The sequence below is a fragment of the Ambystoma mexicanum genome, unplaced genomic scaffold, assembly GCF_040938575.1.
Source record: "Ambystoma mexicanum isolate Mex_15411 unplaced genomic scaffold, UKY_AmexF1_1 Mex_scaf57, whole genome shotgun sequence".
NCBI classification, from domain to species: Eukaryota; Metazoa; Chordata; class Amphibia; order Caudata; family Ambystomatidae; genus Ambystoma; species Ambystoma mexicanum.
The window spans coordinates 833,018-855,375 of NW_027182474.1; the positions used below are offsets into that span (position 1 = coordinate 833,018).

A 22,358-nucleotide genomic window follows, 5' to 3' on the forward strand; every position below is an offset into this window, starting at 1 on the left:
GTTCCCTCTGGGACCACTGCAAAAGATTTAAGACTACAGGTGTTTGGTAGTAAACCCACTTGGTAGCAGTCTGTACCACACATATTCACTTGGTAGCTGTGGCTGAGCAGTCAGACTTCCCTCAAGAAGAGTTAGGCAGTATACAGAGTATTCACAATAGGTCAAAAGAACACAATAGAACAAGTAAACCTTGACCAGGGCTTGGTGTAAAAGAGATATAATTATTTATTTAAAACCACATCTAGAAAAACACACAGGCGCTAATAATAAGCAATTCAAAAACACGGTCACTAAAAGATACACACTCCCTTAGAAGAATATTAGACAAGTCTTAAGTAAAGCCCCACTTATTTTCAGACAGCGGTGAGCACTTAACGTAGATGGCACTCTAATAATTTGTTTTTAAAAGGGAGAGAAAAACAGAATAAATTGAAACAGATCCCAACACTTTTTCACGAACACAACAAGAGAGGAAGGCAAAGTAACACCGTGAGTTTAGAGTCAGCAGGCCGGATCCACTTTAAGAGGATCAAAACGAAATGTGTCCAAGGTCACACGGTTGCAGTGCACAAGAGTCTTGCAACGGTTCAAAAAGGAGTTGGACCAAAGAAAGGGACCAGATAGAGGGTCAAGGCGGCCAGCCCAGTCCAGAAGGTTAAGGGGTTATTATTACCTTGTAGCAATCTTTAGAAAGGGAGGCCTGGCAGACACGGTACGTTAAAGTGGTGAGAATACTCCAGCGGGGGCAGTTGTTCCTGGCAGCGGATGCAAGTTGGTGCTTCATCCGGGGGAAGAGAAGCTCTCGTCGGGGAGGAAGACAGGAGTCCGTTGCACTGCCAGGGAAGAAACCAGACGCGGAATTTCTCAGGTAAAAGGAGCAGTCCTGTAATTCGCGGTCCATGGTAAGTGGCTATCCGGTTGCCGGGGTGCTTGGCATGGGCAATTCGACCACAAGCCGGTCTGGGGTGCGAAGAGAAGAAGGTAAACTGGTTGTGCCCACCAGTCAGGGGAAGAAGCCTCTCCAGCCGGGAGATCTTCTCTGTCGTCGGGAAGTGGTGAGTAGGTTCCGCAGGGCTCCACCGGTGGTGTCGTCGTGGTAGGTCGGCTCAGCTTCTCCCTCGTCGGATTCTCAGGTCCTGTGGCGACTTCTGAAGTTCCAGTCCCCAAAGCCCTGCTTTTATGCAGCATACCCCCATTCACTCAGCCTAGCTGTCTACCAAAACATGCTAAGTGATGAGCCGGCCGGCTCGCCACTTGGGCCAATCACACAAGAGTGCGACTTAAGTTACCAAGGTAACTCAGTCCAGGGTGCCTAAACCCCCTCCTACACCTCCTGTGGTACCCAGACAGAGTGGCACCACTTTTGGAGGTTTCTGTGGAGAAGCCCGCCAAAAAGTGGAACAAAGGGCTCGACTTGGGTTGGAGTCACAGAAGAGAACACAAACGCCATTTTAGAATCGAGTCCTGGCAAAAAATACCAACCGGCGAATTAATATTAAATAAATAAACCAGCGGTATGTTCGAGGCTATGAGAATTAAATAATTAAAGTTGGTAGCCTCGACCAATGGGAAAATCCCATAGGGATATATTCGCGGTCGAATATAAAAAGTAGTATCCACTGCCACCAGCCAAAACTCGATCAGGGGGGACGGAGACGTGCCCCCTCGACTAACAGACCCCGGGGCAATCGAATTGCCCCGACCAGTACGTCCACAATATGATGGTTTGTACCGGTTTCTGTTAATAATTTGGGACTAGTAAAGCAAATGGTGACTTTACATGCCCTGGGAGACAGTAGTCAGTCCCAGGGTATGGAGTCTATGGTGGGGTGTCACTATGACACCCCTGTGTCATTGCACGGAGGGTGCTGTGTAACACACATAGTAAAAACACTTGAGACCCTATGGAGTAAAGGACCCCATAGCCCATAAAACACATTACCAGTCAAAGGAATACCATAAATCATGTCCAAGAGTGGGAGAAAAAGAGTCTCACTCTTGGCAGGAGGAAAAAAACAAACTCCAGAAATCCAGAAAAGCTGCTGGGGGACTCACTAGGTTAGGAAATTCAGCCTAAAGAGAGAATTCTCCCTAACAGGCTGCTACATGGTCACATTTACACCCCTCTTAAGAGTATCGCCCTCCCTCATCCCACTTTACCACGAAAGGTGAAGGAGGTGTAGCTCTTGTCTGTATCTGTTTTTAATTTATTATCGGGATCAATGCTTTTTTTGTAAAAGCATAAGGGTTGAGTTGGCAGTTTAGCCACTGCTTATCCTAATACTTCTGCAAAGGAGAAGTTATTTATTGACTGTAGACAGATTCAGGAACCTAATGATGTGCTATTCTGTGTTAATATATGCTTGTGTGGACTTCATAGTCAGAGCATTGCTTGTATGGAAGATGTCTTGAGTGTGGTGTTTTAAAAACTTTTGGTATTCATGAATTTGTTCACATGTTTTTTTTTAATAGCAAAAGCAAGAGGTATAATATATGTATTAATTTAAACTATTTACTTCAGAGTTGCCTTCTAAAGTTACCTTGTAATGTTTTCCTTACACTGCAGGTTCCATATTCGATATTACCGGGACGTATTAGCAATGGTCTTTGCAATTAATGAAATCAACCAAAATCCAGAGCTGCTGCCAAACATCAGCCTTGGTTTCTGGATCCTGGATTCCTGCATGTCACAGAGCAGGTCTCTTCGAGGGGTCATCAGTCTTCTCTCTGGGATGCAACGTCCAGTGCCTGGATACAGCTGCCAGCCTCAGTCGATGCCAGCAGGTGTCATTGGGGAACTCATGTCATCAATATCTCTCCCTATGGCCAGGATCCTGGGCCTGTACCATTTCCCACAGGTAAACCAACAGATATATGTGCATCGTATGGAAGAATGGATAAAGTGACTGAAGGATGGAAACACGTTTGTGCAATTGAGAGCAACTGAACATTTTTAGGATGGACTCCAATGATTGTTAAGTGTAAGAAACATGCAGCACAAAGCAAGTGTGGCACAAAGATTGAGGTTGCTAAGAACCCAAGCCGTAATGTCTTGCATTGCTTCCCAAGTGCCAGCCACCTGAAGGGGCGTGCCGCAGGTTACATCTGGTTTTGTGCATACCTGTACACCTGAAGTGGCAGCAAAGGCTGTGCTTCCAGCAGCGGCTCCAACCCTCAGCATTCCCCCTGCCATCAGTTCTGCCACAATGGGGATAGTGGAGGGACCCCTTCATTTGTGAAGGAACTCCTTTTATTTTACATGGCAGCCATGTTTTTTTTATTTTCTTTCAATGACACAATTTGTTCATGGACTGAAAAGCATTCCTTCGTTAAAGCAAGCATTGGCAAAGACAGATAGGCATTTGCCAGGCACTGGCATCATATGCCCAGGTACTGACACAATTTTCCACTTGTTGTCCTCTTATGGCCAGGGATTACCATTTTATCAGTGCTGGCAAAATCCTATCTCAAGAGGTAGAAGAGGAAGTCAGACATGCACACAACAGAGGTACTCATTGAGGAGACCCTAGTCCTCAACTTGTCCACCAGAAACGTCAGCGTAAGAGAAAATTCAATCCTTCAAAAGGGTCACAACTATTTTCTAACATACAACTCTAATATCTTTGACACAGAAGTGGGAATCTTTAAGTTTACATGGAAACTCAAACCTTGATGAAGGATGGATGGTTCACAGACAACAGATGGTTGCCCCTGCCTAGAACGTAAGCCCAGGACTGATTGTATGTCCCCACTCCCTCATGGGACGATCGATGTCTACCACAAAGCTGTCCTTCACGACCTTCAGTAACTGAAATTTAAAACACCAAGGTTCAGTAATTTAAGCAAGAGTGATCTCAGAATTATCAGCACACTGTATGAAGATGCTCTATCACCATAAGACCCGCAGACAAAGGAGGGGAGCTTGTCATCCTGAACACAGATGACTATGAACAAGAGTGCAGCAACCAAATGAATGACTGAAACAGCTACGCAGTTCTTGACCACAACCCTACAAGGACTATCATGGATAATGTAAACAACCTTCTTGATCAGGCCGAAGGGTTTTACTTGATTTTTCAACAAAAAAAAAATCCTTTCTGTTCAACATATACCCGAAGTTTTGCCACTTCTATTTGTTGCCCAGAGTACATAAACCCCTCATTAAACCACCAGGTAGGCCCATCATATTGGCCACTGGTGGCCTTTTTCAACCCCTAGACACAGATGTGGACACCATTCTACAACCGCTCATCCAAAAATATGAGACACACATTAAGGACACTACTCACTTTCTGAACATTCTCAGCCGACTGAACTTCAATGTAGGAGACACTTTGGTATCAATAGACGTTAAGAGTTTATAAACATCAATACCCCATGACCTAGGGCAAGCACACGTCTAATGGATACTCCTCAGAGAAGAAGATGTAGGAGCCTCTAAGGAATTTATCATCTGTCTGCTAGATTTCATAGCCCAGAATTCATAATTCAGATAGAGGAAAACAGTTTACTTACAGACAAGTGGCACAGCCATGGGTGCCATAATAGCTATCCATACGCAAATGAGTTCATGTTGAAATTTGAAAACAACTATGTCAAACACCCGACTTGGCATAATTATATCACCAACTGGGGTCGCTCCATTGACAGCATCTTCAGGGCTTGGAAGGCGAACAAAGACAAAGTTACTGATTTCTTGCAATACTTTAATATGATTGATACAAGGGTTCAGTTCACCCATGTAATCGGACAACCCAGTCTGCAGGTCCCCGATGTACTGGCACAGACTCCAACCCTTTCCACCACGCTTTACAACAAACCCACACATCAGAACAACCTTCTACACAGGTTACCATCCAACATCTATATTGAATGGACTACCCTACAGCCAGCTTCTGAGGATCAAAAGAATTATCAATAATGATGAGAAGCATAAAACAGAGCTGGACCGGGTCTTCCACAAGTTCGCAAAGAGGGGCTATCATCAAGACAGATTACTCTCAGTGAAATCTAAGGCAGAGGTGCAAGACCGATCCTCCCTATTGTTAGCAGGGAGGAAACCAATACTTCAAGATGAAACACCACTAGTATATGTCAATAAATACAGCACACAGTTAGCACAGATCAATAAGATCATTCGCTAACACTGGCCTTTACTCACATGTGACACCAAACTTCAGTCATTATTCAATGAGAAACCGATCTTCTCCCATGGAAGAAGCAACAATTGGAGAGACCAAGTGAAGACGACACTAAAAACACCCTCTGAGCCCTCACTGAAACACAAGGGTACTTTCCCTTGCCTAAACTGCAATAGCTGTAACAGCATTACAAAGGCAGACCATGTAATGCATCCCAGATCAGATGAAAGGCTACCTCATTTTTCCACATGCAATTAAAAGAACATAATATATTCCATCAAATGTCCCTGTGGTCTCCTATATGTATGCCAGACATCCAGGAAAGCTTGCATAATGGAACCAACATAAATCTAATATCTGGACACACAACTGCAATTGATCAGTTGCCGGACATTTTGCAGAACAGGGGCACCAGTTGTCACAGATAAGGTTCCAAATTGCACACTCGATGATCAGGTAATTTCAACAGAAAAAAAAGTGATGATGAACTTCCGACTATGATTAATTTCAATAAGGCTTCCACCTTCTTCGCTGGGGATTAAAACCAGGGTGATCTCATGGCCTAAGTAGTTCACTCAGGTCTTACACCACTGTGCCTTCTGAAAGGACAGTTTTGCTCCGGCTTTCTGCAACTGGGTTAGAACATAGCAGATTTCTGCTCCATGTTCCTCCACAGTTGAGCTGTTAATCTAAACATCATCCACATAGGCCAGGTTTCCCCTTTTTCCCCAATGGGGCATGGCCTTATGTAGGAAGATGTTGAACTCATTTCCGGAGTTTATGTCTACAAAGGGAGTTTGGGTCCATGTTTACTGCTGCCCCCCAAAGGTAAAGGCAAGCTTGTAATGGTCTTCTCTACTGACGGGTACGGTCCAGTAACTTTTGGTCAGGTCAATGGCGGTGCACACCTTTGACCCTTGGATCTGGGCAAGTCCCTGATCGATGTAAGGAAGGGGCCACCTTGACATGTGGACCCATTTGTTCAACTCCCTCAGGACTGCACAAAGTCTCCATTGGCTGTTTGATTTGAGTATCCCCAGTACTGGGTTGTTCAAGGTACTGTGGATAGGATAAATTATCCCACGGGATTCTAAGTTCTTAATAATCTCTGTGAGTGACTCCATGGACACAACAGGTAACCGGTACAGTTTCACAAATACTGGAGCCATCTCAGTGTCCGTGGGAATGGTGGTTGAATGAATGGATGTGCGTCCACAACCATATGAGTCCCCTGAAAAGATATCTTGGAATTCCAGGAAGACCTGTTTTAGCTTTTTTCTTTGCTTTTTGGTCTCACAGGCATCAGCAAGTTTGTTCCTTCCCTCAACCATCTGCTTGAAACCTGGGAAGACATCAGGGTTGGCAATTTCAGCGTGATCCTCCTCAAGTTGGTTGGAGGGATCTTTTTTTATGGTTTTGACCTGGACAGGGGATTTGAGGTAGTGGTCCTTGACTCTGAACACTACCTTCTCCCTCCGGTATCATACCAAAATGTCACTGACACAATTCTTTAGAGCCATACAGAAAGTGTGACTTATTCCGGCCATCGGAATTCATTCATACATTTTGTTTTCTTGTGCCTCTTTGCAGTACACTATCGTAGTTCACTTTTTTGATAATGGGTGTCATGGAAATGCCCCTTCATTTCTTTCATGCGCTGCAGTTCAGTGAACGAATGCGCTGTGTCTTGATAATTTCATGCATTTAAGGAGACACAGGGTGGTTCGGCAATGACCATTCCTTTTTTTGACTGCCAGCGGGTGTCTCATTTACCGAAAGGAAATGTCAGCGGTGTCTGTGCTTTCACTTTCCATCTTCTTGCTATGCGGCATCACATCACAGAATTTTAAAGACAGGGCCTCATTAGGACCCAGGCGGTAAGGGGTTTACGGCGGCGTAAACAGCGCCGACCCTTACCGCCTGATTCTGAGGTCCCTTAGCGCCATGGAGGATTTAACACCTGCTTTTAGCAGGTGTTAAAATCCATGGCGCTAAGGGACCTTGTTGTTAATTACGCCACCATAATTTACGGTGGCGTAATTAACGCCTTCCCCACTCCCATTATGCCCTATGGGGCAAAAATGGGAATGGGGAAGGGTAAATGGGGATTGGGGACTTACTGCCCCGCCAACCTTGGAATGGGGCGGTAAGTCCGCCAACCACCATGGCGTAAACGTAGTTTACGCCATGGTGGTAAAGGTACGACCCAGGCGGTAACTTACCGCCTGGGTCGTAATGAGGCCCTTGTGATTACATCTCTAACTACATAATGATTCTTCAAATGCAGAAAGTATTGCGATTCAAGTTTGGACATGCAATATTTTATTTCTTAAAAATAATGGATCATTTACTTAGATTTTTTAGGTTCAGTATTCGTCTCCAAATGATTACTCCCGTGGTCGGTACATCTAGGAACAATTGGATTTTATAAATGCGTGCAGGCGCATTAAACTAAAAATTAATTATCAGGCAAATGAAGTGCAGTGCAACTTAGCGTGCCATTTGACCGAGAATTATACACACAGCTTTCAACCGGCAACAAAGCGTCTCCGCTCACCCATAACACACAATGTAAACTTAACTTCAATGTGGCTAAATATATGGATAGAATACAATTAGTATTTCAATTAAGGATCTTTTTATTAACATTTTGTGGATGCGTCATATTTTTACTTTGTGATCACTGCATCGCTGTGAATGCAGTCAGCATTTTTTAAGTCAGCATTTTTGGTAACGCAGTGAGTACATAGATCCCTCCCTCCTAATGTGACTGGTCACTTCTTCCACATCGTAGGGACAGGCAAAGTACACCAGGAAATTCCCCCCATGCCTAGTAAAATTATTTTCTGGAGAAATAATATTGCTGATGTCGAAACAGTTGTTTGGGATTGGTCCCATTATTTGATTAGCTAAATCAGTAGAATAATGTTGGTCATCAACCACCATTCCAATAAAGGAGTCTGCTCTGTGAGAAACTAGAAGCTGTCTCACCTACTAGCCCCCATGGATCTCTCTCTTTCAGGTGGCCAGGGCATGGACATCGCCATTGGATCCAGACCCTGGGGGTGGGTGAGAAACCAGCTGTCTCACCCACTAGTCCCTGGGGATATGTCATCTATGTAGCCTGGGCACGGCCATCACATTTGGATCTAGTTCCTGGGGGTGGACCAGTGCAGGAGGATCACTGGGTGAGGGGTTTTCGGGGAGTGGGACACCTGATGGCAAGACGCGGTATCCCCTTCTCTGTAACACCTTTACCCCATCCTACCCGGTAGGATATTTAGGAACTCTGCCCCCCCTTACCTACACAAACACTTTCACATGGACAGCCCGCTATGAGAGAAAAAAGGCTCACACCCGGACATGGACAGCACGCTATGGGAGAAATCAGACTCACAACCGACCATTGTACCTGAAATGTTCCACTACTATGGTCAGGCAAGATCAGGCAATTAATGATAACCACTCACACCTGACTTCCATTAAGCTTCCCCACACGAATAAAAGGTGAGCTTGAGAGCACACTTTGAGCGAGGCAAAGCACAAGAAGGAACAGTGTTTTTGAGATGGCAGCTGCAATGGGAGAAAGGCGGCAAACCAAGAGGTGCACCAGGAGGGAGATACCCCTGACCTTTCCAGAAGGACATTGCTACTTTCCAAAGCCCTTTGAATTGCAAGGCGCAAGGCCAGGAAACAAGACTGAAGAATCATGCATTGTGTGTCAGAGATACTCAGAGCCCTCCTACATGGCTGATATAGTCGGGGAGTAGTAGCAGTCACTTTGGTACCATCCTTGACTCCAAGATTAAAGCAGCGCTATTAAGATTAACTATGCCAGTGAGTTGGGGAGACCGGTGCAAGACCGGTCTGTGTTGAAATCAAGGTTGCAAGCTGCAACATTGTATAAAGAGCATAAGAAGAAAGATTTGTAAAGCGTGTGATGAAAGAAGCGAGGGAAGCTGAATTTCTGATGGCTGTTTGAACTAAGAGAAGAAAGATACAACACCTGAGACAGAGTGGTCCGGCACCACAATTGTGCTGAATCGAAGGTCTCTGTAAGGTGTTCAGCTAAAAGTGATAAAAAGTAAAAGATGATATTGAGAAGAATGAGAAATTAAGTGAATTAAAGTGGTCCTGCAACAGTTTAAGCAAAATCCATCGCACAATCGAAAGTCTTCGCTTTTGACACGGTCCAAACACGAATGAGGGAGACCAATTGAGAATATTGTGTTAAGGGTTCCAAGCCCAAATGAGGGAGATCCGTGGTCCGAGCCCGATTGCGGGAGACCAATGGTGAATATTGTGCTAAAGAGGGTCTGAACCTGAAGGAGAGAGAACCATGGTGAATAATGAACCAGAGAACTTGTAAATGTGAAAAACCCGGGAAGATGGGATCTTTAGTGCTTGTGTGTTACGTCAGTTCCTCTGCAATAAAGATACTTTGAATGGTAAAGAGACTTTGAATGGTAAAGAGACTTTGGCTTAGAAGGCCCTGTTACATATGCTTTCAACTGTATCCTCGTGGCAGAGGAGCCAGAGTTTGTGAAAAGCTCGAACGTACCACCTTGTCCCATGCTGAAAACTTGGGGTAGGGAAGCCAACTGCTCAACTATCTTGACATAGACTTCCTTGAACACTTTTATTTTGCATACATTGTTATCCCACATCATTTGTATTTAGAAGTAAGAATTGGCAATAGGATTATTAGTATTGGCCCTTTTATTTTTACAGAGACTCCACTAGGACTGCGTTATTTATTATTTGATGGTTGTAGCTTGCTCCCATCCTTAGATTTAGGGTTAGATAGGCGTTCAACCAACCCCTTGAAGTTCAATAAAAAGCATTGAACTGTGATCACTTTTGTCTGTCTTCCTTGTGTGATAGCATGCCTTCCTTACTGGTGGACCAATGCGGGAGGATCGCCTGGGTGAGGGGTCTTCGGGAAGTGGGAGTGAGGCAACCGATAATTAGAAGCAGTATTCCCTCTTTCCCGTACCTATGCCCCATCCTATTGCATAAGATTCTCCAATGTCACAACTCCCACCTCTTTCTGCAGAAACACTGGGCCAAGGAAGAGGGCGACTGAGAGTAAAGAGGCTAAATCTTTCGTATGTCTTTAGACATGTCCCGATAATCGGCTCAGGTAAAGTCAGGCACTGGACTTTAATCATATACATCTGGTACCCATTAGCTCTCCCCACACGGAAATAAAGTGGAACATAGAGACACACTCTGAGCAAGGTGGAACACGAGAAGGAGCAGATCTTTGGGCAAAGGCGAATCCCCTGGAGCAGAACGACTGATCGAGGGACGAGAGAAAAGGGTAGGGAAACCCAGAAGATCCCTGCAGGAGGTTGTTGCCTCCAAAGAGCCGTGAAATATATGCAGTTAAAGCCAAATCCCAGACCAGAAGACTGCATTGTGATTCACGGATGCCAGCGACACTCCCAGGTGAAAGACAGAGTTGGGGAGGCGAGGACAAGCCTGTGGTATTAACCTTGACTTGTGAATTAAAGCTGCAAAGACAAGAAACAAAGGCATACAGCCCGTGAGTCAGCAAACGATATGAAAGGCTGATGTGTGTGTGTGTTACGGAAAGATTGAAGTTGAAACAGTATATCTCACAATTGAAGGCGGCGCGCATGCTGATGAGACGCAAAAGAAGACAGACCTGTGGTGAACTTTAAATTACCGATAACTGTGAAGCCAGTGATACAAAGTAGTGGAATGGTCGGCGACAGGATAAAGCCACTCTAAAGTCTCTGCAAAATATGTGATATATTGTTATAAAGCATCAAAGTGAAAAAACTCTGAAATGCGCAATGGTCAAGATTAACCCTGGGGCAGAAGGGAAATTTAAAAGGTGATTACTTTAAGATAAAGATGTCTATGAACATTTGTGCTTATGATGCTGAACTACCAAGACCAAGAGACACTGGGGCAAATACCACAAGAGTGTAAGCTGAAGTGAAAGTCGAAGTGGTCCTGTGGAGGTTTATGAAAAAGCCTTGCACATTCGAAAGTCTTCGACATCAGTGAAAGGTCTGAACCCAACTGAGGGAGACCTGGAACATGAAATAAGTTAGGGGAAGGGAACCCCTAACAAATGTGAATAAAGCTTGGGGAAGGGAACCCCTGCAAGTGCTGTGATTGCGAGGTTCGAGCCCGGCTGAGGGAGATCTGCGTTGAATCAGGTACTTGTTGATTGAGAGGTCTGAGCTCGGCTGACAGAAACCTATGTGAACTGTTAAAGCTTTGAGAGGTTTGAGACCAATGGAGGGAGACCCACATGAACCGTTTGTTGAACTGTGAAATAACTTTTTTTTGTGAATTAGAATAAGTGACATTAATGTGGAAGTCCAAGCAGGTCTCGACCCACGTTTTGAACTGCCTTGTTTTTGAGAACCTGAGCCAGAGTGTGTCATCCTGTTTACAGGGGCTGCCTAACTATGCGCTGTCCAACGTGGGGAGGCGAGTTTACTCAGCCATCTTGATCCTATATGTTTCCTTTGCATACATATTCCCCATTACAAACTTTTTGTATAAGAGATAGGGCAGGCATTAGGTTTTGTTAGTATAGAACACTTTTATTTTGACAAAGACGGAATTTGATCTTGTCAAAATTTGGCAAATGGTGTGAGGGCTATTTGGTCCCATCCTGAGTTTAGTTGGCCAAAGGTCTTTATGGACAGGAGGGTGGCTTGGGATAAGTCTCCACCAGAGCTGATATTTCATACTGACCCTGCACCTTGATGGTGCATAAAATCAGCCTTCTTTCTCTTCCAAGGTGCAAAGAAAATGTGAGTTATTTTTACAGCCCAGTGGTAATTTTCTTAATATTGAACACTGTGCGATCTTGGGCAATTTTCAGTGTTGGGGTTTGGAAAAAAAAACTTTCCAACTCGCAATGGGAGTTGTTGGGGAATCCTCCACCCTGTTACCTGGAAACAGTTCTCAGAACCTGTTTGGAGAAAGGGCACAACCTCCATTTCAATTCTGTCTGGCTCACGTGTGGTCGAATAGTTTCTGGTTCTGAGTTGGTCTCCATACTTACGCTGTCCCACTCATGGTTTTTTGGTACCCATTGTTTTTGGGAGGGATCCCACGTTTTTGAAAGAGAAGGTCTGCTTACCTGAATCCTCCAGGGCTTCTTCTCTTTCAAATGGGATGATACAGAGTTCCTCCACAAAGTGGGTTCTTCTTTGGCCTCTCCTACTTACACTTTTCTCTTTTGGTTCTAACATTTTGGGGGTAGAAGAGGCTCTTTCAGGCTGAGTGGTTTTTAGGGGTTCTGGTTGGGTGAGAAAGTAAGCTTCCTCTAGTGCTTGGCATCTCCCCTCCACCCAGGCCCCATCCTCAGGTACCTGTCGTTCGTCGGAGGTTTCCTCTCATCATTTCCCCCTTGGGGCATCAGACCTGGGTGTTGGGGAATTCTGGGAATCAGGGTAAGGTTAAAAGTCAGACTGAGCCCTCAGAATGTGCCCCAGATCATCGGTCAGTCGCTGGACCTGTCACTCTAGTTGCAAAACCTTGTCTGGCTGGTAGGCAGGTCTCAAATCATACCTCTGCTGCTCCTGGAAAGGGTAACTGTCCTTTCCCCCAGAGTAGCTTTTGTACTAGACATTTTCTCCATAATTTTCCACCCTTCCCCCGGGTTCTATTGTCTTGGAACCAGGGGGAGAAAGGAGGATTGTTTTGGAAGTTCTGGTTTGGGGGAAATCAGGGGCAAAAGTACAGATTGGGAAGTTTGGAGGGAACTTTCCCGGGGCAGTACTTAACTGATTAGTTCTTCCCCCTTGGGCCGGGGGAGTGTATAGATACTCCAGGATTGGTTAAATACCTTTGTACCTAGGATTATATAGGTTACAGGATCAGAGGGATCATTGTTCTGGGACTCTGCCTGACTACAATTTGATTGGGCCAGCTGGGGGGGCGGTGTGCCTTTTGTCTTCCATGTTGCTTGTTGGCAGAAGGGTTAGTTTTAGGCCCTCTCATATCCAGAAACAATGAGGGGTATTTTTTACCTCCACCACTTTCACATCAACAATCAGTATTCTTTCTCTCAGCAGGCTTTTGGACCTCGTAGATCCTGGTGGCCCATTCAATTACCCAATCCAGGGTCCTATGCTTGTGAAAATCACCCCACCAACTGATTCATTATGTCTTTGGGGAGCACAAGAAAATATGGAGTTATGAACATCAAGCTATTGGTGTTCACCCACTGGGAAGGACTGGCCTTCTGGATCAGTCGGGCTAAACATGGGTAAGACCACCTGCCTCGTGTTCCCCTGCCCTTTGTCAGTGGCCTGCATGAGGCCAGTTCCCATTTGTACCACGGAGGTTGTAAATGATGTGCCCGAGGCTCCTGATGGGATTGGAATCTCCCCTTAATCAATGGGTCTTGTCCCATATGCTGATTGGTTAGGGTGCTTCAGAGCCTGTCTGTAATTCTCAATTTCGTCTGTGAGACTCTCACCCCTGCTTCTCTCTGTCCATATTTCCTGTTGGTATTCAGAGAGTTTGCTTTTTAATTCTGGCACTAAGGCCTGATAAATCCCATGCAGCCTGCTCTGAACTACCAACCAATCTTTTGCTTGCTGTACCTCACGCTGAAGTGATTCATTCTCCCTCTGTGAGCCTTGTATGTTGTGTACATATTCAAGGTGCTTTTCCCTCAGGAGACTAATCTCTTTCTCTTGCCCATCCCTAAAATTCACTGCCTCTGATAGTTCAGCTCCTATTTGTCTCACACAACTTTCTTGCTCATTCCTTTCTTCTCTAATTTCGGTCAGTTCCTGAGGACCTGACTGTTCCTTTTCTACCTCCATTTCCAACTGATTTATACTCTGTAATAGGATGCTGTTATCCCAATTCAAGAGGTCTTTTTCCTGAATCAGCTGTGATCTCTGTTGTTTCAGAGTACTTGTACCATGGTGCATTGCATCAAACTCCTTTGGTGAGCCCTTTTCTTTAATGGTAAACTGACTATTTTCCCTTTCTAAAGTCCTGATTTGGTGCTTTGGGGCCACAATGTCATCTAGCAACCCTCAATTATGACCAATTTGGTCATTCAATTGGCCTTGAAGGCAGATCACGGTATCTGCACCCTCAGTGCATGAATTATGCAGTGCAGCAAACTCTATCCCTCTACCTGCACTGGCTTGCTGTTGTGTTTCAGCTGATTTCTGAGTTTTTGAACAAGATCTAGGGCTTGAGACAGGTTTCCAGCCTGATTCATCCTACTAGTCTTGCTAGTTTCCCAATCCTCATCCGCTAAAAGCAAATGAAAATATAACTCAGCACTTAACTGAGCAATTTGTATTTGTTCTTCACAAGCATTTGTATTCATTTAAAAAGCCTTTCTGCAATATTCCACCTGCAAGCCAAATATCGTTGCTTACTGAGGTAACCTCCCGCACAATTTTGGTTTGCCAGTTTCCAGCCTCGCCCTCAACCCATTCTCCACCCTTGCATCTTTCTTGACTGCATTCAGTGCGCTCACTGCAGACAGCAGGACTAACGCCACTTCTCACAAATCATTTTCGTACATCAATGGCAGATATTTGGAACAGCTGCCTTTTTCAACCACTTCGGGAACCAGATACCCGTACAAAACTCACACAAGAAGTAATTATCTCCCTTTCATGGCCATTTTTGCTTTTTGGCAACCCACATGCCAGTTGTTATCCACGCAAGAGTGGACCACCAGACTTACCATAGCACAGGATAGTCTACGATAGGATTTGGATTTACCATCTACCACACGTCCGAGTTATATTTCTCTCAGGTTTTGCTTATGCAACATTGTAGTGACAAATTTAGTGATTTGAAGTTGGTGAACACACAAACGTGATGGTGTGAGTTTAAGGAGAGGGAATCTCTGTCAGAGAGTGTTGCTTGGCTAACTGTGAGAGACGCACTCAAGTGACTCTTGATTTCTTGAGGACAGTTTGAGAGAGATACATGCATGCTGGATTTCAATGGGTGGCAGAACAGAGATTTGAGGAGGTAGGTGAGCCAGTCAATGGATATCTCTGGAAGTGAGTGGAAGAGACATTTTCGAATGGGTGACACCTGGCCAGAGAAACAGGAGGAGCAAGGAATCCCATGGGGCAGAGTGTAGGTGAATCACACTCACCTGGTTTTGTTGAGAAGTTCAGCTTCCATTGAGTGGGATCTTGACACACAAGTCAATGCCTTTTGAAGGGAGAGGGCGAGACACATGCATCTGTGACACAGGGGCAGAGGAGCAGGAATTGCTGGGAATCTCTGGGCACAGATTGCAAGAGAGTCATTCTTACAGCATGTTGGTAGGAGGAAGTTTCAGAGATTTGGGGAGGTGGGTGCTGACCCAGTAAATGTCAGTCTCTTGAAGTGAGTTGATGAGACGTGTGCCGGTGAGTGATACCTGCGTAGAAGAGCAGGAGAATCAGGAAATCCCTGAGGGCTGCTTTTCTGGGACTCACACAGGCATGGTGTTTGTGCATGGAAGTAGCAGAGATTCAGGGAGTTGGGTGATACACTAGCCAGTGTGTAAACAACACATTGGGCAATATGTCATCACAATAACAATGAGCCAGAGACAGGAGCGATGTGCTGCTCAGGGTATTTCCACATCTGCAGCAGTACATTCTTAGTGCACTGTGAAAGGCAGAATTCAATATGATAAGTTGAATGTACCATGCAACTCACACTTCCTCCCACCATCAGAAGGCGCACAGGAGTGTATTATGTACATGTAAATGCACAGGTATTGCACCACAACGATGGACATCCTTGAGAGTGACAGAGGAGGTTGCACGTACAATTCTCTGGCTACTCACCAATGACTGCTGACGCTTTACCTCTCAATGCCTCAAGCTGTTTTTCCTTGTAAATACAAATATAACCTCAAATTGTAACTGATACCCTGTATGGAAATGTAAGATATTTATGTAACTGTCACACAAGAAATGTAAGATATTTATGTAACTGTAACCTAAGAATTCACAAGCGCCCAGTTGCCTAACGGCACAGTGCGCTCTACAAATAAATAAACAATACAATACAATACAATTCACACACTATGGTTGAGTCGTACATCAGGTGTTTAAGGCAAGTCTATAATTTCACACTTTACCACATTCTTCCTGGGTACTTTTTATACAGCAAGGTGCAATTGTTTGTGAATGTTTGATTTTTCAAAGATAAAGAGTATACACTATTTTGCAAACCAAATTTGTAACGTAGACAAATTATATTATACAAACACATGAAAATATTTTCCAAAACAATCAGTACAGAAACATGTTATGCAAAAGGATACTAATTGTAGCTTTATTTGCTTCATCATGAAGTTTACAAATAGCAAAATACTAACTGATGTGAGCTGGAAAGATCACATCTGGGTTTTATTGCGGTTTTCCACAGATTTAAACACACTAAACAAATGAAACTGTGTGATAAGCTCACCTGCTTATAGTTATCTTATGTGACAGACTTGCAGGTGATATGAAGCAGAATGTTTTGAACTCTCAGAAATTAGTGCATTGTTTTTGTCAAATTAGGAGACCTGAAAATTAGCTTTCCAGAGACTGTGACATTTAGTCTTCTCTTTCCTGTCTGGGACACCTTCCACTCAAATAAACAATGCCACCAACATATAATAAGGCAAACCATTTCACCCAACATAGAACAGTACTATGCGTTGATATAAGATGATCAATCCAAGATCGCAGTGTCATCCACTAGCAAAGTCATGATATGAGCTTTGACTCTCTGGGTCCACTGTCTTGAATTTTGCTACTTAATCACCTCTCCTGAATAGCACATTATGCTCTTCATTAGAGACAGCTACTCAGTTTGTACACCCCTCAAAAGAAAGAACTGAGCACATGACCTGCAAATTAATGGTGTCATGTTAAAGCTTAGAACAAGTACTTTCTTAGGCAGGTATGCTGTTTCTTAACACAGCAGGTGTCACTATCACCAAAGTTTATATACTTAATAATAATAATTTAGCATTTACATAGTGCTACAAACCCTCAGGTATCTGAGCGCTGTTGATTATTACCCACAGTGTGTGGTGCTCATTTATCGACCTCAGAAGGATGAATGGCTGAGTTTGGCCCTGCCAGGATTCGAACCTATGTCAGCAGGCTCTGCACAGATGTCAAAGCAAGTGCTCTACTCGCTGTGCTACCGGACCAGCTGCAGAACTAGCTCAAACTCTCTCCTCAGTAGACAAAACCTGATAACTCTTTTGTGCTCACATACTACCATCTACTAGAAGAAATCTCTTCATGTGTTGACATTGACAACAAATGGCTTCCGCATGTATAACATGCAAGGTTGTCACTGTCATTCTGCCATCATTAGTCGTGAAAAAAGGTGGCATGCCTAATTGAAATCACTTCATGCAATCTCCACCCTCGAATCAGGTCTCTGATTCTCTCCTACATAGTTATTAACAAAATATGTCACATATGTGTATGTCAGGCATGGATTTGAAAGCAATAACCAACCTGGCCTATTTCAGGCTTATGCCTCTCCCTCAACTGCAACTTATTTCATGTTTCAATCTCCCCCTCGTGTGAATCTTTTATCAATTCTCCTCCTTACTCTTAACTGAATCTAAATGAAGTCATATTGTATTTCTCTTCCTCTCCATTGATTGCTTATCTAACCATAGCAACCTCCCACCTCTGCCAAAAAGTTGAGCTGGCCTGAACCTCAAAGGAATTTAGTCCACCAGTAAATCAGGAGAGCCAACAAAATGTGTGTCTTTTTTGTCCAAAGTACCGGCAGAAAAACAGTAAATAATCCTGACTCCAGCCAAGAAAATAAAATATCAATTTACATTAATCAAAGATCCTGTTAAAAAACGATAATATTTTTTGCCAAAAAGATTGTCCTATTTATTGTCAACAATCCAGCATGCAATGATTGAAATACAGAAATGTTTTGGTGAATTTGATATGATACTATATTTTCAAATATAACCAACTATTATTCGAATGGAACACTGACAACAAGACATCTATTCCAAGAGATAGGTCATGTCTCAAATCAAGTGTTGAATCATGAAACAGACAGGTTTTGAAAAACAGTTTGATGAGAAGTCAGACAGATAATGTTTGAAGAGAATAGCAAAGGGTCAAATCTCTGTGTATTATTGCTAGCCCTAATGACCCATATTCCCTCAATCCCATGGTGATCATGGTCTGTCAACTTTTCTGCAGGGAAAGATTGTAACCAATAGATTATTCAGACACATATGAAAGACAGGATGCTGATCCTTCATTTAAAATCAGAGCTCTGATTACATTCATTCCGGCAGTGGGATTGAGCGATGACAACACAACAGAGACCATGGTAGCATTTCTTTCAGTAACCAATCCAGCAATTTCTGTATTATATATGTTACCAGAGATACACACAAATTTGATGGACCCTTCTAGATGACCAATCGTCTCACAATGGAACAGCATGACTGAACCCATTTCAAAGTACATTCATTTTTCTTAGCAAACATTTGTACTGAATAACCATTGCATAATGACTCAACTAGAAAGCCTAACTTTTAATCAAAGACTGTATTACCTGTTACACTACATGTGACAAAGCTTACATGTGCATATTGCTCTCAAAGAAGACATGTCAGCAGTGTGAAACATCTTAGAATGTTCCCTCATCAGTGATGGTCATGGCTGGCAGTGTTGGACTTAGTTCCCAATAACGCAACCTCTTCGGATTTCATAAACATTGTATCTTCAGAAAACAGGTGTCTAAACGAGGACACCTATTTTCCCCAGCAGAGCTAAAAATGTATTCGAATTGCAGCTGCAATGTCTGGTTTATAAGCAAGCACTATAGGAAATGGACATGGGACATTGTTGCTGTACAACATTGATATTGTCTTATTTCGCAAATAACAGAGACAACATTTGGGGAATTTCAAATGTATTCATCCATTCATGTTAAAGTATTTATTGTGTCAGCCTGGATCCACATTGCAAATGACTATAAAATGGATCTTTCTCGTTATTACTCAAAATCCATGCCTCGTTCTCTGTTGTTGAGATTAGAATGCATAACATCTAGTGATGGCACATTCTGTCTGTGGTCATATTGCCACCGGGTACCACTCCCTGGCACTTCCTCTTCTCCCAACCCCCGCACCTTGCAGTATCACGCTTGAACGATCTGAAGGACACAATGCCTAGTGAGATTGTTTGTTTTGTCTTCCCTCTGTCTTTGCTCCCTTGACTTGTCGCACCTAGAAGCTCTTGGGTACAGGCGCGTTAAAAAATGACATATCATATCATATCATAAGATGCTCAATCCAAATTGCTAAGATATCAGAGTCAAAGTCTTTACAGCACAATGTTGAAATCACAAAATGAGAACCATCTATTTAAGCAATAAACCCAGAGCAGAGGGGGCATTACCACTTCAGGAAATGCCCCGGGCCCATAGTTACTTAACCAAGCCCCCCCCCCTGTAAGGGGCTTATTGCTACTAGTACCCCAGCCCATTAGACTGGGGTACTAAAACATGTATTTTCTGTTTGGGCATTTCAGAACAGAAAATAAAAAGTTACAACAAAAATGGATGCCGGGGAAGAGAAAACAATGTCTGTTTTCTCATCCCATGGCGGCCATTGAAAACAAAAAAAAAAAGTAAACAAACACAGTGGCTATTGTGTAAAGAGACAAGGGACTGCGTGTGGTCCTTTCTCCCTTTCCATAGCAACCATTCAAACAAAAGGAAAAAATGTAAACAAAGAAATTGCCAATATGGAAATGTAGTCCCTTTTCCATGGTGGCATGTCACAGATCAGGAGCAGATGCACTGGAGACAGAAGTGTTTTTAGAGCATCCACTCTCGAAGAGGAGAAAACAAAACAGGTACGTGGAGGGAAGGGAAATCTTCCAGGGGAAGAATGGCAGCCTCCAACTGTGAAGCGACTCTGATCGGGGGATTACAGTCTGGCAATTCCCCTATCCAGAGTCTGGCCATTGGCTGAGAGGTTGCCATGCCCCCCAGCCACTCCACCCCTCCCGACCCCTAACCAGGTACTAATTTGTTTTCAAACATTCTGTTCCATCAGTAAAAACATTAAAGCAACTCATGAGAACATTTTTGCTAATATTACAGTTTGATAATGAAAAGGCAGGCATAACAAAATCCATACTAATGTTGCACAGACACGACTATGAATTCTGGTGGAAATCTTTGTGGATGCTGCCATTTTAAATGTCAACAATTGCCATGTATATCTGCCAACCCTGAAAAAGCTACATGTCCATGACTACATTGTTCCATCTGTAATATCATTAAAGGAACATGCAAAACTCTAGAAATAGTTGCACATTCCAAATTGCAAAACATGATGGTTATGCAGCAAAACATATGCTTTGAAATGTCTTGGATATTTAGGAAAGACAAGTCTGACCAAAGAACAAATGATGTTTTTTGTTTTTTTTTTTAAATGTTTTGTTAGGTTTTACAAACTTTTCATTTCTGTATTACACTACTAAAAGTAGAAAGAGAGCATCAGTAACAATCAATATTTGCTATTCATTCATTCATTTCGAATTTTCCTTAGTGATTTCCAACCAAAATTTAATTATTGTCAGAATTAGGCGTTTATCTTGTCCTCTTAGCAAATTGTCCCATCTTTCTTGAGTTGTTAATTGCTTATGCGATATCCCGAAATAATCTCTGTGCAAAGATCTTTGATCTTTCAGTGCCGGGCAGATCATAATCAAATGGAATAGAGTTTCCTTGCAGTTAGTGTCCTTACAAAAGCGGCAATCAGGAGTTATTTTATTTGATTTGTCCATCATCGACTGATATTCTCGAGTTGGTAAGATGTTAAACCTGAAACGGTGAAACAGAGCACGAATGTTACAATCCGGGAAGAGATTTAAATATGCAGGCAATTCATGAAGACCTCTTGTTTCTGTTTGACATTTTAAATATCTTTTGTATTTATTTTGATCAGCTATGGTTTGGATCCAATCATTGGTCTGTATTTTACGCTTTGCGTATTGTGGTCTGTTGATCAACATTTCCTCAGAGATATCTTCGGCTTGCATATTCATTTTGATATCAGAAGCCCATTTGGTCAGTGCTGTAATGTGTAGTGGTGATTTTTTTTCTCTCAGGATTTCCAGTGATGGAATCTTGTCTTTGGAAATTATTTTCCTGAGGAGGTCCATTTGTTTCCACAAAACTATTGATTTGATGGATTGAATAGCTAGTTCATAACGGATTCTTGCCATCGGGAAAGACTTTGGGAGAGATAGAGTTTTCCTCCAAAACAATGCTTCATACTTGGGCCAGTGTATAGTTTCTTGGTTGATCAGAGACTCGGTTGCATACGTCAGGATCGGAATTACTTTTTGTTTATACAAGGCTATTGTAGGTTTTATAGAATATGTTCCGTATTTTCTATGAAAGAAACAGCCTTGTCTGGCCAGGGATCTGGTTTTTCCCTCGATATGATTTTTCCACTCTTGTTCGTGTGCGGAAGAATTAATCATTGCACCCAAATATTTCATTTACGTGGTTGTAGCGATTTCGTTTCTTTCTAGATATATTTTTAGATTAGGTTGGGATTTATTGTTTTTTCGTGAGGCGAGTTTTATTGTCTTGGTTTTATTGCTGTTAATTACCAGGTCATTTTCAAGCATGAATTTTTGAGCTTTATCAAGAGATTTTTGTAGACCTGATACAGTTTGGTCCAAAATAATAATATCATCGGCATATATTAGTGTCTGGATACACTCGTTGTTCATTTTTGGAGGATTTGCCGCAGAATTTGGGATTTTTTGACTAAATTCATGGGTGTACATATTATAATGGCTGGCTGCCAATGGGCATCCTTGTTTCAAACCATTGGAAGTGTGAATGGGAGGGGTTACCATTCCGTCGTTGGTTAGCCGGACTTTGACAGAAGTATTTGAGTAGAGCTGCTTGATCGGATTCAAAATAGAAGCTGGACATCCCCAGGCAGTAAGCTTGGACCAAAGCTTTGGTCTGTTCACTGAATCAAAATCCATCTTTAAATCTATAAAGATGGCATATACTTGATGTTTCTTGGTTATTGCCTCGTGTTTGATCAAGTTCAATAACAGGAGATTGATGTTTGTTCCGATTTTCTTGACAAAACCAGTTTGCCTTTTTTCTTGCTTTGCATTCACCTCAGCCCAGTTGTTGAGTTTTCTTTAC

General features: G+C 43.1%; 1 protein-coding gene across 1 annotated transcript in view; it reads left to right on the forward strand.

Annotated features, from left to right (window-relative positions):
• The first annotated feature begins 2,600 nt into the window (after positions 1 to 2,600).
• Positions 2,601 to 22,358, forward strand: part of LOC138562529 (extracellular calcium-sensing receptor-like) — a 107,017-nt gene continuing 87,259 nt past the window's right edge. Inside the window, exon 1 of the mRNA XM_069642775.1 lies at positions 2,601 to 2,858. Within this exon, the coding sequence (XP_069498876.1) occupies positions 2,601 to 2,858 (258 nt within the window). The remainder of the gene's footprint in view (positions 2,859 to 22,358) is intronic.